Here is a 16,240-nt window from a genome sequence, read left to right as displayed (position 1 = left end):
AGAGGGCATTACTGTGAAGGTGGCACAATGGGCATTATTACTATGAAGGGGACACAATAGGGATTATTACTGTGAGAGGGCACAATGTGGGCATAACTATTGAGGGGGCACACCTGTACAAAACTACTGTGAAGGTTGTACAATGTGGGCAAATAGGGCACCCTAGGCATGCCACTGGATGAAACTTACAACAGAACATTGGGAGAAGATGGACTGATATGATTTCTCCCAACTTACAGATAACCATAATTTTCTCTGTAAGTGGGCTTTTAAAACTTAGGCAGCTGTGATTGGACAGCGCCACAGCCAGATAGAAGAGACACTCACTGAGAAAAGCTGATGTCTCCTCCTCCCTGTTCCGATGCTATTAATTAGCATACAGGGTGCCTAAACAGAATGAGGGGCACAGCGGCGCAACGGAGGATATCATGAAAAAAAATTAGCTATATGACATTTAGGGAACATGGGCTACAGGTATCGCTTTTATAAAGTAAAAACTGGTGAAAGGTCCTCTTTAAAAGAAGGTGTTGGGCCAAAGGTAAAGGATGTGTAGAACAGGATTTCTATACACTGTCAAAGGCCTCAGCGTTATTTTGAAATAAAGACAGACATTTTTTGAAGCCATCTACTCTATTTGCTGTGACCAGTTCCTGTGGCAGGCTATTCCAGAGATTCACAGCCCTTACTGTAAAGAATGTTTCCTCTTATGAATATCTTTTTTTTCTCCAGGTGTAGGGACTGGCCCCTTGTTTTTTTAGGGTGTTTAACACAGAATAGCTTCCTTTTGTATGGTCCATTTATATGTTTGTACAGGTTAATCATGCCCCCCTTAGATGTCAACCTCAAAAATTCAGTTACAGTGGGATGCGAAAGTTTGGGCAACCTTGTTAATCGTCATGATTTTCCTGTATAAATCGTTGGTTGTTACGATAAAAAATGTCAGTTAAATTTATCATATAGGAGACACACACAGTGATATTTGAGAAGTGAAATGAAGTTTATTGGATTTACAGAAAGTGTGCTATAATTGTTTAAACAAAATTAGGCAGGTGCATAAATGTGGGCACTGTTGTCATTTTATTGATTCCAAAACCTTTAGAACTAATTATTGGAACTCAAATTGGCTTGGTAAGCTCAGTGACCCCTCACCTACATACACAGGTGAATCCAATTATGAGAAAGAGTATTTAAGGGGGTCAATTGTAAGTTTTCCTCCTCTTAATTTTCTCTGAAGAGTAGCAACATGGGGGTCTCAAAACAACTCTCAAATGAACTGAAGACAAAGATTGTTCACCATCATGGTTTAGGCGAAGGATACAGAAAGCTGTCTCAGAGATTTCAGCTGTCCGTTTCCACAGTTAGGAACATATTGAAGAAATGGAAAACCACAGGCTCAGTTCAGGTTAAGGCTCGAAGTGGCAGACCAAGAAAAATCTCAGATAGACAGAAGTGACAAATGGTGAGAACAGTCAGAGGCAACCCACAAACCAGCACCAAAGACCTACAACATCATCTTGCTGCAGATGGAGTCACTGTGCATCGGTCAACCATTCGGCGCACTTTACACAAGGAGATGCTGTATGCGAGAGTGATGCAGAGGAAGCCTTTTCTCCGCTCACAGCACAAAAAGTGCTGCTTGAGGTGGGCTAAGGCACATTTGGACAAGCCAGCTTCATTTTGGAATAAGGCGCTGTGGGCTGATGAAACTAAAATGTAGTTATTTGGCCATAACAAGGGGCATTATGCGTGAAGGAAAAAGAACACAGCATTCCAAGAAAAACACCTGCTACCTACAGTAAAATATGGTGGTGGTTCCATCATGCTGTGGGGCTGTGTGGCCAGTGCAGGGACTGGGAATCTTGTCAAAGTTGAGGGACGCATGGATTCCACTCAGTATCAGCAGATTCTGGAGACCAATGTCTCTGAAGCCACGCCGGGGCTGGATCTTTCAACAAGACAACGACCCTAAACACTGCTCAAAATCCACTAAGGCATTTATGCAGAGGAACAAGTACAACATTCTGGAATGGCCAGCTCAGTCCCCAGACCTGAATATAATTGAAAATCTGTGGTGTGACTTAGAGAGCTGTCCATGCTCGGAAGCCATCATACCTGAATGAACTAAAGATTTTTTGTAAAAAGGAATGGTCCAAAATACCTTCAACCAGAATCCAGACTCTCATTGGAACCTACAAGAAGCGTTTAGAGGCTGTAATTTCTGCAAAAGGAGGATCTACTAAATATTGATTTCATTTCTTTTTTTGTGGTGCCCAAATTTATGCACCTGCCTAATTTTGTTTAAACAATTATAGCACACTTTCTGTAAATCCAATAAACTTCATTTCACTTCTCAAATATCACTGGGTGTGTCTCCTATATGATATATTTAACTGACATTTTTTATTGTAACAACCAACGATTTATACAGGAAAATCATGACGATTAACAAGGTTGCCCAAACTTTCGCATCCCACTGTATTTTAATCTTTGCTCATAGCCAAGATCTTCCAGGCACTTAACGAGTTTAGTCCATACCTCTTAATACAAGACAAAAGTTTGTTGGTCTTAGAGGCAGACGACTTATTGCTTTTATTTAGTTTATGATCTACTAATATACCCAGATCCTTAAAACTGGAAGAGTCACTTGCTGCATGCAGATTATTAGCCCCGAGGTGCATAATTTAACATTCATCTATATTGAACCTCATTTGCCAAGTGGAGGTCCAAACAGTAAGTTTGTCCAAGTCAGCTTGTAACTTATTACTATATTCCAAAGTTTGGAGTCATCTGCAAAAAATAGAAACCGCACTATCAATCCTAACCTCAGGGCCGTTTCTTGGACCGGGCGGCTGCCCGGGGCGCTGTAAGAAGAGGGGCGCCGGCAGGGCATGGCAGGAGATGAGCGCTGTGCTTCCATTGTGGAAACGCTCACTCATCTCCATAGTCATCTGCATAGTCCCTGTGGGGGCTACTGGCACATGGTTGGGGTATCTATGGGGGCACATCTGAGGCTAAAAAGCAGGGGTATTTTATATGGGGGGCTCTATATAGGGGCATTTTATACTGGGACACATTATGGTGGGTACTATGGGGAAGGGGGGAGAGGAGCACTATGGGGTCATCTACGGGGGCACTGAGAAGGGGTATTTTATATTGGAACATTATGGGAACATTAGCTCAACTGGGGGCATTACAAAGGGGGTATGTTTTGCACATTATAAGGAGAATTATTTCTACTGGGGGTGCATTATGGTGGTCTTTATTACTCCCCCATGGCATAACCCCTAGTAGCAGCACCAGCCTCTCCCTTCTCTGCTATCCCTCTGCCCTTTCTCCAAATCCTTATAATGAAATCTCTCTCTCATTAGGATAAAAGCACAACATCAGCTCCACCGAGCCCCCCAGCCAAAGTGTTGAAGTGGTGTCCGAGATCCCCAAGGGCCAAGCCAAGTAATTGTAAGTTTTCATGTGGAGAATGTTTGTGTTATACATATATAGCCTACACTGTGCCACACAATATACAGTATACCTCTACACTGTGTAGGTGTTATGCTGTACAATAAACAGTATGGCACAGAGGTTATATTGTCCGGCATGGTGTAACCTCCATACATTTTATGTACAGTATACAGTAATCCGCCTTGCCATCTATGCTTTGAATTTGTTTTTGTACATTTACTTGCGTGTGCTAGTCGAGACCTGCTGCGATTGGGTTTTAGTTAGTTATTAAATGCTAACATGACAGTTTTTGGGTTTTGCACATTGATTGTATTTCATGACTACTCTAAGGGTATTGCCTTCCTTTATACTGCAGTTCTCCTGTACCACTCTGTCTGCGACTTTTAGCAGTTTAAGCAGTAACTTATGATTTTCTTTTGCTCTCAATAAATCTTGTGTTAAGCATAAAAAAAAAAAAATACATAAATAATATAATATATGGTGAGATGGTTGCAAGTACTCTTTTGATATTATTTAATCAAGCAGTTTTGATGGGGGAAGGGAAGAGGTTTTTTTGACACTCGCCCTGAGAGAAATTTTACCTAGAAACTGCACTGCCTAACCTCTAGGTCGTTAATGAATAAAGAAAACAATAGTGGACCCAGCAGAGAACTTTGGGGTACACCAATTATAACCTGGGGACCATTCAGAGTAGAAATCAATCAGAACTCTTTGGATATGATCATGAGAGCAATTTTCAATCCAATGACAAATTATATTTTTTAAACTAATAGACCTCAATTTACCAATTAGGCGTCCGTGTGGGACAGTATCAAACACCTTCCAAAGTCCAAAAACACAATATCCACAGCCTTCCTCATGTCCAGGCTTCTACTCACCATCTCATAAAAACAAAATCCGGTTAGTTAGACAACTTCGGTTCTTAGTAAAACCATGTTGGCTATCACTTATTATATTAGTTACAGTTACATAATATTGTATGTAGTCCAGTAGAAGGCCCTCAAACATTTTTTCCACCACGGATGTTAAGTTTACTAGTCTATAATTTATGGTGAAGACCTACCACCCTTTTTGAAAATGGGCAACACATTCGCCTTGCACCAGTCCCTTGGTACAATGCCTGTCATTAGGGAATCTGTAAATATTAGGGCTGCAACGATTAAATCGACGTTATCGATAATATTCGATAACTGGATTCGTTGTCAACGAATCCAGTTATCGAATAATCGTCCGCTATGCCTGCGGGTCCTTGAACTTTAGATCACCGCATCTTCATTACCTTACAATGAAGGTCCAGTAACGGGCAGAGCAGGACGTCACTCAGGTGACTCGTATATGAATGAAGCAGGCGGAGCATACGCGTCACCTGAGTGACGTTACGGGGCGGCGCCTGCTCTGCCTGTTACTGGAGCTTCATTGTAAGGTAAGAGAAGATGCAGTGATTTAAAGTAAAAGTTACTGCAGGTTAAAGGGATTCTGTCATCAAGATTTTCGATATGGAGCTGTTCATATCGCCGATGGTGCGCTGTAATCTCGTGCATGCGCCCTAAATTCACTGGTTAGCGCCCGCAGGGTGTCCCGGCAGCAACCTCAGCTAACAAAGAGCGCATGCAGTAGCTGTCTGTGCACTTCGCCCGCGGGCGCTGGCCAGTGGATTTAGGGCGCATGCAAGAGATTACGGCGCATCATCGGCGATGAAAGCAGTGCATTATTAGCAGTGGGGCGGCGCTGGGCTACGAGATAAGGAGCACGGCTGGGCACAAACGGCCGAAGAGACAGCCCCTTGGGCATGTTAGTAAGGTAATTAGCATATTAATAAAACCGATTTTTATCAAAAATGAAAGGAAAGGTGGGGGTAAAACTAGTATGTTTTTAATTAGATAATGGAGACTGAGAGGATGATATGAACAGCTCCATATCGAAAATCTTGATTACAGAATCCCTTTAAGGAATACTGCTGTGAGCAGTGGGGACAGGACTGGTATGGGGAGGGGGGGGGGGGGGGTCTGTGTATGACACTGCTATGGGGGAGATCTGTGGATGACACATATAGCATAAGATGCTATATAGTGCCATCCACAGATCCCCTCCCCATAACAGTGCCATCCACAGATCCCCCTCCCCATAACAGTGCCATTCACAGATCCCCCCTCCCCATAACAGTGCCATCCACAGATCCCCCTCCCCATAACAGTGCCATTCACAATTTATTTTACTATGGCCTTTGAACATAATTTTTCAAGTAAAAGCATATAAACCCCCTTTTGTCATTTTGGTGTTTTTCCCCGATTAATTGATGAAAATATCGACAACTTATTCAAATAATCGTTAACTGCAGCCCTAGTAAATATTATGAAAAGAGGCAAAGCAATAACTGAACTGAGCTCCTTTAGAACTCTAGGTAGGGTGTAATCCATCTGGATCAGGGGCCTTGTTCATTTATTTATTTTATTTTTAGCATATTAACTACCTCCGGACCGCCTAACGCACGGATGTGTCCTGGAGGCGGTCGATTCATTCCTCCTGGACGCATCCATGCGTCATCTCGCGGGACGCGAGATTTCGGTCTGAGCCGGCCCGCGCATGCGCATCGCGGGCCGGCAAAAGTTGAAGCACCATTTCGTCACCAGCCTGCCAGCCAATGATCGTTGCTGGCAGGCTGGCGATTTTTAAAATCTCTAATCAGAAGCCATCTAACACCTTATATTTGTAAATATAAAGGTGTTAAATGGCTTCCCTGCTCCTCTGCTGGTCCTTTTCGTTGGTTGGTCTCAGCAGAGGAGCAGGCATCACAGTGAGTAGCACCAAACACTACACCTTAGCCCCAGATCACCCCCAGCACCCCAATTAACCCCTTGATGACCCCTTCTTGCCCCTGTCAATCACCTAGTGAAAGGGAAAATGGAAAAGTGATCAGTGTAAACTGTCACTTTATTTTTTTCACTGGTATTGACTGTTAGGTTTTAGGATAGTTTAGGCCCCTTGGTTAGGTAGTTTAGCGATCGTTTAGCACCCAGCCTACCGCACCGCAGTCACTTATTCGCTGATTAGCGTATCGCTAATCAGCTTTTGTACTTTTAGGAGCATCTGTAAGTGATCAAAACTGATCACAGTCAGATCTATAATAGTATTAGTGTCACCTTAGCTCGCCCTCCACCCAAAACGCAGTGTTTGCCCGATCAGGCCTGATCAGTCACCCACACATGCGTTCACCCATGCCCGCCCCTCCGCCGTGACAAAAAATATATTTTTTTGATCACTGCACAATCACTTTACAAGCGCTGCGGCGATAAAAAAATAAAAATAAAAATCCGTTTTGATATTTTTTATTAATCGCAGCGGCCTCCGGTACTTCGCTAGCCTCCCATTTGTAAGACAGGCTTGCTTTTTTTCTCGGGTAGTCTCAGGAAATACCCCTAAATTTAGTAGTCCAAATGTCAAACAGGGGTTATTCTTCTGAAGAGGCCTACAGGCTTCTGACCCAGTCGGATGAGGAATGGGAACCCTCATCTGATGAATCTAGCGGGTCAGAATATGAACCTGTAGAAAGCAGTGGCAGTCTGACCCAAAGTTCGGACGAGGAGGTTGAGCACCAGGCGTACCCGGCCCCGTGTCACTAGACCACAGGTTGCGCAGGATCTGCTTCAAGGGCAGCAGAGTGGGGCTGGCGCTGTCGGATTACGTGGTGAGGCATACACCAGCAGCGCAGCCCATCCTGGACCTAGTACCAGCACTGCCGTACAACATGGTGAAGTGGCGAGCACCAGAAGGGCAGTTGAAGCTGGTACGGTCGCACGTGCAGTAGTTACCCTGTCGCAGCCACCGCACAGACAGGCCCGTAGAGCCCCTAGAATCCCTGAGGTGCTGGCAAACCCTGATTGGCAGTCCCCAACTTCAGCCGCACCTGCAGTTCCCCCTTTCACAGCCCCAGTCTAGAGTTCGGGTTGAGACAGCTCAGATCGGTTCTTGTTCTTGACTGCGGAGCTCTTGGACTTAGTTGTGGCAGAAACAAACCGGTATGCCACTCAATTTATATCCGCCAACCCGGGAAGCTTTTATGCCCAGCCTTTCCGAAATTAAAACTTTTCTGGGCCTTCTCCTCAACATGGGTCTAACCAAAAAGCACGAATTGCGGTCATATTGGTCCACGAACCCAATTTATCACATGCCCATGTTCTCTGCTGCTATGTCCAGGACACGATTTGAGACCATCCTGCGTTTCCTGCACTTTAGCGACAACACCACCTCCCGTCCCAGAGGTGCTGTCGGATTACGTGGTGAGGCATACACCAGCAGCGCAGCCCATCCTGGACAGCCCGAAGGGGAGGGCTGTGAATTGAAAGTGACAGAGCAGTTTTTTTTTGTTTTTTTTTTTATAAAGACAGCAATTCTTAAATACTTCTGATGGGCCATAACAATTGGGACGTGGTAATAGGCGTCCTGAAGGTCCATGGTCGCCATGAAGCAGTCTTGAGGGAGGACATTTATGACGTTTCTCACTGACTCCATCTTGAAGCCCTTGCAAATGATGAACTTGTTTAAGCCTTTTAAGTTTATAATAGTTTATAATTAGTCGATAGGTCTTGTTGGGTTTCTGGATTAAGACGACAGGGGAGTAAAACCCTTTGCCCTGTTCTTCCGCAGGAACCTGACGAATCACCCCTTTCTGAATCAGCAACGTAATTTCTGACTCTAGGCAAGACTGTTTCTCTCGACGAGGCAGGACTTTGTTGATCACGAAACGATCTGTTGGTACAGAAAGAAACTAACCTTAGGCCTTGACCTAAAGGTGTCTACCACCCAGGGAGATGCTCCTATATTTTCCCAGACGGCAGCAAAGTGGATTAATCTGCCCCCCACTTGACGTCTGGCGTCATTGTTTTGACGAAGCATTTTCGGGATTAAAGAGAAACCCTCTACCTTTGCCTCTGGAGGGCTGCCATCTCTTCGGATTCTCTTTATTCTTAGAATCCCCTTTGGGCTTTCTTTGATTTCGAAAGGCACGCCTTTGATGAAAATAGTGGTTCTCCATAGGAAAGCCCTTCTTTTTGTCCGCAGCTTTGTCCAGAATATCGTCTAAAGAGGTACCAAATAATCTATCGCCTTCACATGGGATGGATAAGGCTGCTGACCTGGCAGAGAGTTTCACCAAGTCCGCAGATGCATCAGCAAGAAAATTAGACGCCTTCTTGAGAGCTGGTAGGGAAGCCAGGATTTCTTCTCGCGTGGTACCCCGCACCAGGTGATTTTCTAGCTGGTTCAGGCAAACTGAGAGAGTGTTCTTGCAGTACAGGTAGAAGCCATACTTGGTCGCAGCATAGCGGTGTTAGTCTCCCATGATTTCTTTAAAAGGCTTTCGCACTTTGTCCATGGGGTCCCTGAGAAGGCCAGTATCCTCAAAGGGTAGCAAGGTTCTTTTAGAGATCCGGGCTACTGGTGCGTCAACCTTTGGGGGTTTTTCTCACAGGTTTAAGTCAGCGTCATCAAAAGGGTATTTGCGTTTAAAGGCTCCCGATATAGCAACCTTGTTTTCCGGATCTTTCCACTCCCTAGCAATAAGGGACTTGAGATTATTGTGAACGGGGAATGTTCTTTTATTCCTTTCTCCTAACCCCTGGTACATCTGGTCTTGCACAGAATGAGCCTCCTTTACCTCCTCAATGTTCATAGTTGCTCTGATGATTTTCAAGAGCCCATCTGTCTCTTCCGGCTGAAAGAGGGGTTTACCAGAGTCGTCTTCAGAAGAGGAGGAGTCTGACCCGGAAAAGATTTCCACTTCATCCCACTCAAACCCAGCGTCAGAGGCTAGGGATCTTTGAGAGGTGGATGGTCTTGGGGATGACTGCATTCTTAGGTCTACTGCCGCATTAGCTTCTTCTTTAATTATTGCCCTCATGGACTTGAGAAGGGAAGGAAATTCCTCCGAAACAATTTTTTCTGTGCACTTAGGGCACAGATGTTTTTTTTGACTTTGAGGAGAGTGCTTTGCGACAGATGCCGTATTTTTTCCGTGCCAGATCTCCACCAGGCGGTTTCGCGGTCGTGGTCTCTCTGGCCTAAAATCAACATAGAAACATAATGGGGAGCACATTTAGAGACCAGCTAAAGAACCATCTAAGAGGTCAGACCCTTCACCGGTGGTGGAAAATCAGTAGGCACCAAGTGTGCAATATAAGGTAAAAACCAAATACATAACAGTTACAAGCATCTCTCTCTTCTGGGAGGAGGCTTACCGGGCTGAGGGCAGAGGCAGAGGGATCCACGGGCTTTCTTGCGTGTCCATATCTCCAGGGCCCAGCATGGCTAAGTGTAGCATGAGGACGCTGTATTGGGTGAGGGAAACTTGAAATCCGCGCCACTGGAGCTCCGCCTACTCGGAAGATTCTCTTGCCCAAGGAGAATCTCACCCGCTGACATCAGACGCCGGATCCCGCGATAGTTCCCGAGGACTTACTCCCAGGAATGGGAAGGGAGGCCATGCGTCCCCAAGGACCCGTTCCCTGCTCCAGCCCTCCCACCTAAAAGTGGGGAAGGACCCCAGGAACAGAGGTGAGGCTGGGCGGAAAAGACAAGGTTTCTCCAGACTTCAGGAGCAGCTTCCACGTACTTCCGCCGGACAGGAAACAACAACTGACGAGGTAGGGGGGAGGAGGCTCTTATAATCTTCTGCTTCTACGTCGTTGTTTCCTGTCCAGGACATCGCTCCAATAAGTGCAGTTGTGGAGGCGTTAGGGAAAATGATAATATAGTGTAAAATCTAAATAAATTTTAAAATGTACACCTATTAGGTATCGCCGCTTCCGTAAGAATCTGCCCTATAAAGATAACATTTGACCAAACCCCTCGGATGAACAGAGTTAAAAATATAAAATAAAAACTGTGCCAAAACACCAATTTTGGGCAAAATTTCCATTTGAATCCTTTTTTTCCGGCAATAAAAGCAAGGGTTAACAGCCAAACAAAGATTAATATTTATTGCCCCGATTCTGTAGTTTGCAGAAACACCCCATATGTGGTCGTAAATGGCTATAGCCACACAGCATGGCATAGAACCAAGGGAACTCCATATGGTTTCTGGACGGCAGATTTTGATGGACTGCTTTTTTTACACCATGTCCCATTAGAAGCTCCCCTAATGTAGCCTAGACTAGAAACTCCAAAAAAAGTGACCCCATCTAAGAAACTACACCCCTCAAGGTATTCAAAAGTTACCTTACAAACTTTGTTAACCCTTTAGGTGTTCCACAAAACTAAATAGCAAATGTAGAAACAATTTTAGAATTCAAATTTGTTGTTACCTTGCCTCAAAAGAGTGTAATATAGAGCAAGCAAAAATCATATTTACCCTAAAATAGTCCCCAAACAACAACCACCTGATCCCCTGGTTTCCTAGATGGGGTCACTTTTTTGGAGTTTCTACTCTAGGGGTGCAGCAGGGGGCTTGAAAGGGTACATGGTGTAAATAAACCAGTCCTGCAAAATCTGCCTTCCAAGACCCATATGTCGTTCCCCTCCTTTTATGTCCTCCCGTTTGGCCAAACAGTAGTTTACAACCACATATGGGGTTTTTCTGCAAACTACAGAATCAGGGCAACCCATATTGAATTTTGTTTGGCAGTTAACCCTTGCTTTGTTCCTGACGTTTGTAAAATCAGTTTGAATACCTTGAGGGGTGTTGTTTCTAAAATAGAAACCATCCAAAAATGACCCTATTACATAAGCCTCACAAAGTGTCTTCAGACCTGAACTGGCCCATAAAAAGTGGGATTTGAAAACTTTGAAATTTGCTAATTTTTCCAAATTTTTGGTAAATTTTGTATTTTTATGCAAAAAAAATTTACTTTTTTGACCCAATTTTAGCAGTGTCATGAAGTACAATATGTGACGAGAAAAAAAAAAAAAACACAATCTCAGAACGGTAAAAGCGGTTTAAAGTTATCAACACTGGTCAGATTTGCAAAAAAAATGGCCAAGTCCTTAAGGTTAAATAGGGCTGAGTCCTTAAGGGGTTAAAGTTCGGTACAAACCCGAACTTTACAGTTTGGGTTCGCTCAACCCTAGATACAAAAACAGTTTCTTCCCCATCATTGTCTGTTCATTAGCTGCTTTTCCATGGAATTATCACCTCCCTAGTATGGGGATAAATGATCATTATTACGATTCTACGCTCCCATACTGTGACATTGTTTGTCGGCTGCTATTTTTACACAGAGCAAGATGCTATTGACTAATGATTTTATGTGGTGCATAAACAATTACATCAAAAAGCTTTTGCCCATTTCTTGGGTGATCAGCAGCATATTTACATGGGTCAATTATTGGGAGAAAGCATTTGTAAAGTCATATGTCCCCCAAAATAGTGCCACTAAAACCGTCCTCTCATCCCGCAAAAAATGAGCCCCTACCCAAGATAAAAGCTAAAATTTGACTCAGATTATGGAGATACTAAAATGTTTTTTTTTTTTTTTTTAGTTAATAAAAAGATAAATAAATAAAAAAAAGTTGCCATTTTAATCATTTTTTTTCCAGTAACAAAGCAAGGGTTAACAGCCAAAGAAAACTTAATATTTATTACCCAGATTCTGCAGTTTACAGAAACTGCTGTATGACCAAACCGCAGGGCGCAGAAGGAAAGGAACGCCGTATGGTTTCTGGAAGTCAGATTTTGATAGCCTTTTTTTGGGCACCATGTCCCTTTTGAAGCCCCCCTGATGCACCCCTAAAGTAAAAACTTCATAAAAGCGACACCATCTAAGAAACTACACCCCTCAAGGTATTCAAAACAGTTTTTTCAAACTTTATTACCCTTTAGGCTACTTTCACACTAGCGTTCGGCTGTCCGCTCGTGAGCTCCGTTTGAAGGGGCTCACGAGCGGACCCGAACGCCTCCGTCCAGCCCTGATGCAGTCTGAATGGATGCGGATCCGCTCAGACTGCATCAGTCTGGCGGCGTTCAGCCTCCGCTCCGCTCGCCTCCGCACGGACAGGCGGACAGCTGAACGCTGCTTGCAGCGTTCGGGTGTCCGCCTGGCCGTGCGGATCCGTCCAGACTTACAATGTAAGTCAATGGGGACGGATCCGTCCGAGGCTATTTTCACACTTAGCTTTTATATGCCAATATAATGCAGACGGATCCGTTCTGAACGGAGCCTCCGTCTGCATTATTATGATCGGATCCGTTCAGAACGGATCCGATCGAACGCTAGTGTGAAAGTAGCCTTAGGTGTTCCTAAACAGTTTATGGCAAATGGAGATAAAATTTCAGAATTTTGTAAAATCACAAAAAAGTTTGTAAAATCAGGTTTTGAATACCTTGAGGGGTGTAGTTTCTAGAATAGGGTCATTTTTGGGTGGTTTCTATTATGTAAGCCTCACAAAGTGACTTCAGACCTGAATTGCTTCTAAACTTCTAAGCCTTGTAAAGTTCCCAAAAACTAGAATGTAATTCCCAAAGTGACCCAAACATGAAGTAGACATATGGGGAATGTAAAGTAATAACTGTTTTTGAAGGTATTACTATGTATTATAGAAGTAGAAAAATTGAAACTTGGAAATTTTTCACAAATTTGGTATTTTTTTAAATAAACAAAAAAGATTTTTTTTTACTCCATTTTACCAGTGTCACGAAGTACAATGTGTGACGAAAAATCAATTTCAGAATGGCCTGGATAAGTCAAAGCGTTTTAAAGTTACCACCACATAAAGTGACCCTGGTCTGATTTGCAAATATTGGCCTGGTCCTTAAAGAGAACCTTTCACTCTACATGTCTGTATGCTTAGTTTACATTTTTTATTCTAGTGAAAGGTCCTCTTTAAGGTGAAATATGGCTGTGTCCTTAAGGAGTTAAAACAAATACAAACATGGGTGGGGGGGGGGGGATCTTTTGTGGTGGTTTTTGTGCAATTTTTATGTCAGTTTCTGCTTTGTAAGGTTTTGTCAAATTTTGATGCAAAAGCCATGTACTGTATGCCTATGGCTGTATAAGTACCAGGGGGTTACCTGTCGTAGAGATGCCACTGTCACCTGGACTGTGGCACAGTTATGTTAAAATTCCAGTTCTTGCTCCAAAAATGACATGCCAAAATTTGCAATAAATTACTGCCAACAAAAAAAACAAAAAACAAACACACCACACATACTTCCAATGATAAATGTTCCCCATCAGCTTGTATTTTTTCTTTTATAAAATAGCTAAACTGGTGAAGGCCATAGTAGGACTGATGTACAGACGCTCTTGTTCTTCTTGGCTGTGAGGTTATGCTGAACTCATGAGTGAAATGAGGTAAAATTATTGTTAGTATGTACTCAGATGTAGCAGTACTGCTTTTTACCATGGGGTTTTGCAGTAATCACAGTAAATACAATAACATTTTATTTAATTTTTATTTTTTTTGTAATGTCTGTTACATCTAAATGTACCTATAGGGATATAACAGTAAACAGCTACAGCATTTACAGAGGAAAACAGAGAGAGACAAAGAGGTTTTTCAAAACCCTACTGCCACATTAAACAGACCTTTATAGATTACCTTGCAATATGAGACGAGCAGTGTCTAATGGATAGAAGATAGTCATAGCAGTCACGCTACCCTAAGAAGGAAAAAATAGAGATTAAAAAGGTATGCAAATGTATTTTACAATGATACAGTAACTATTTATTACTTCAAAATGTTTTTATCGTTTCATATAAATATGAATATACACCGATAGGCGAGAGAAGATTAACAATGACTAGATCATAGATATATTGGCATGCATAAATAACAACCAATACATTAGTTATACAGATATTGATATCATTGGTTCATCGCATTGTCAGGTAGAACATTAACTTGGGTAAACATTATCAAGTCTGAGGGAAGGAGGTTATAGGATATTGTAAGTCATATTTTCACGTTTACTCTCTAAACATGAACTAATGCCAGTATAACTTGCAATTTACCGTATTTTTCGCCGTATAAGACACACCGGCGTATAAGACGCACCTAGGTTTTTGGGGGAGGAAAATAAGAAAAATTTTTTTTTTAACCAAAAGGTGTGCTGTGGGTTTGGAACTAATGGTGGTCTGTGGATGACAGACACTGTTATGGGGGGGAACTGTGGATGACAGACACTGTTATGGGGGGGAACTGTGGATGACAGACACTGTTATGGGGGGGAACTGTGGATGACAGACACTGTTATGGGGGGGGGGGAACTGTGGATGACAGACACTGTTATGGGGGGGGGGGAACTGTGGATGACAGACACTGTTATGGGGGGGGGGGAACTGTGGATGACAGACACTGTTATGGGGGGGGGGAACTGTGGATGACAGACACTGTTATGGGGGGGGGGGAACTGTGGATGACAGACACTGTTATGGGGGGGGGGGGAACTGTGGATGACAGACACTGTTATGGGGGGGGGGAACTGTGGATGACAGACACTGTTATGGGGGGGGGGGGGGAACTGTGGATGACAGACACTGTTATGGGGGGGGGGGAACTGTGGATGACAGACACTGTTATGGGGGGGAACTGTGGATGACAGACACTGTTATGGGGGGGGGAACTGTGGATGACAGACACTGTTATGGGGGGGGGGGAACTGTGGATGACAGACACTGTTATGGGGGGGAACTGTGGATGACAGACACTGTTATGGGGGGGGGGAACTGTGGATGACAGACACTGTTATGGGGGGGGGGGAACTGTGGATGACAGACACTGTTATGGGGGGGGGAACTGTGGATGACAGACACTGTTATGGGGGGGGAACTGTGGATGACAGACACTGTTATGGGGGGGAACTGTGGATGACAGACACTGTTATGGGGGGGAACTGTGGATGACAGACACTGTTATGGGGGGGAACTGTGGATGACAGACACTGTTATGGGGGGGAACTGTGGATGACAGACACTGTTATGGGGGGGAACTGTGGATGACAGACACTGTTATGGGGGGGAACTGTGGATGACAGACACTGTTATGGGGGGGAACTGTGGATGACAGACACTGTTATGGGGGGGAACTGTGGATGACAGACACTGTTATGGGGGGGAACTGTGGATGACAGACACTGTTATGGGGGGGGAACTGTGGATGACAGACACTGTTATGGGGGGGAACTGTGGATGACAGACACTGTTATGGGGGGGAACTGTGGATGACAGACACTGTTATGGGGGGGAACTGTGGATGACAGACACTGTTATGGGGGGGAACTGTGGATGACAGACACTGTTATGGGGGGGGAACTGTGGATGACAGACACTGTTATGGGGGGGGGGGGAACTGTGGATGACAGACACTGTTATGGGGGGGGGGAACTGTGGATGACAGACACTGTTATGGGGGGGGGGGAACTGTGGATGACAGACACTGTTATGGGGGGGGGGGAACTGTGGATGACAGACACTGTTATGGGGGGGGGGAACTGTGGATGACAGACACTGTTATGGGGGGGGGGAACTGTGGATGACAGACACTGTTATGGGGGGGGGGAACTGTGGATGACAGACACTGTTATGGGGGGGGGGGAACTGTGGATGACAGACACTGTTATGGGGGGGGGGAACTGTGGATGACAGACACTGTTATGGGGGGGGGGAACTGTGGATGACAGACACTGTTATGGGGGGGGGGGAACTGTGGATGACAGACACTGTTATGGGGGGGGGGGAACTGTGGATGACAGACACTGTTATGGGGGGGGGGGAACTGTGGATGACAGACACTGTTATGGGGGGGGGAACTGTGGATGACAGACACTGTTATGGGGGGGGAACTGTGGATG

The 16,240-nt window shown here is 44.4% G+C and overlaps 1 protein-coding gene across 6 annotated transcripts in view; it reads right to left on the bottom strand.

Annotated features, from left to right (window-relative positions):
• Positions 1 to 16,240, bottom strand: part of SLC25A17 (solute carrier family 25 member 17) — a 388,899-nt gene that overhangs the window by 346,592 nt on the left and 26,067 nt on the right. For all 6 annotated transcript variants that reach the window (XM_044300759.1, XM_044300763.1, XM_044300764.1 and 3 more), the window contains exon 2: positions 13,990 to 14,050. In XM_044300759.1, the coding sequence (XP_044156694.1) occupies positions 13,990 to 14,050 (61 nt within the window). The remainder of the gene's footprint in view (positions 1 to 13,989; positions 14,051 to 16,240) is intronic.

The sequence above is a fragment of the Bufo gargarizans genome, chromosome 7 (genome assembly GCF_014858855.1).
Source record: "Bufo gargarizans isolate SCDJY-AF-19 chromosome 7, ASM1485885v1, whole genome shotgun sequence".
In the NCBI taxonomy this organism is placed as follows: Eukaryota; Metazoa; Chordata; class Amphibia; order Anura; family Bufonidae; genus Bufo; species Bufo gargarizans.
The sequence above is the reverse complement of the archived record's forward strand: the minus strand, read 5'-3'. Positions and strand labels throughout refer to the sequence as shown.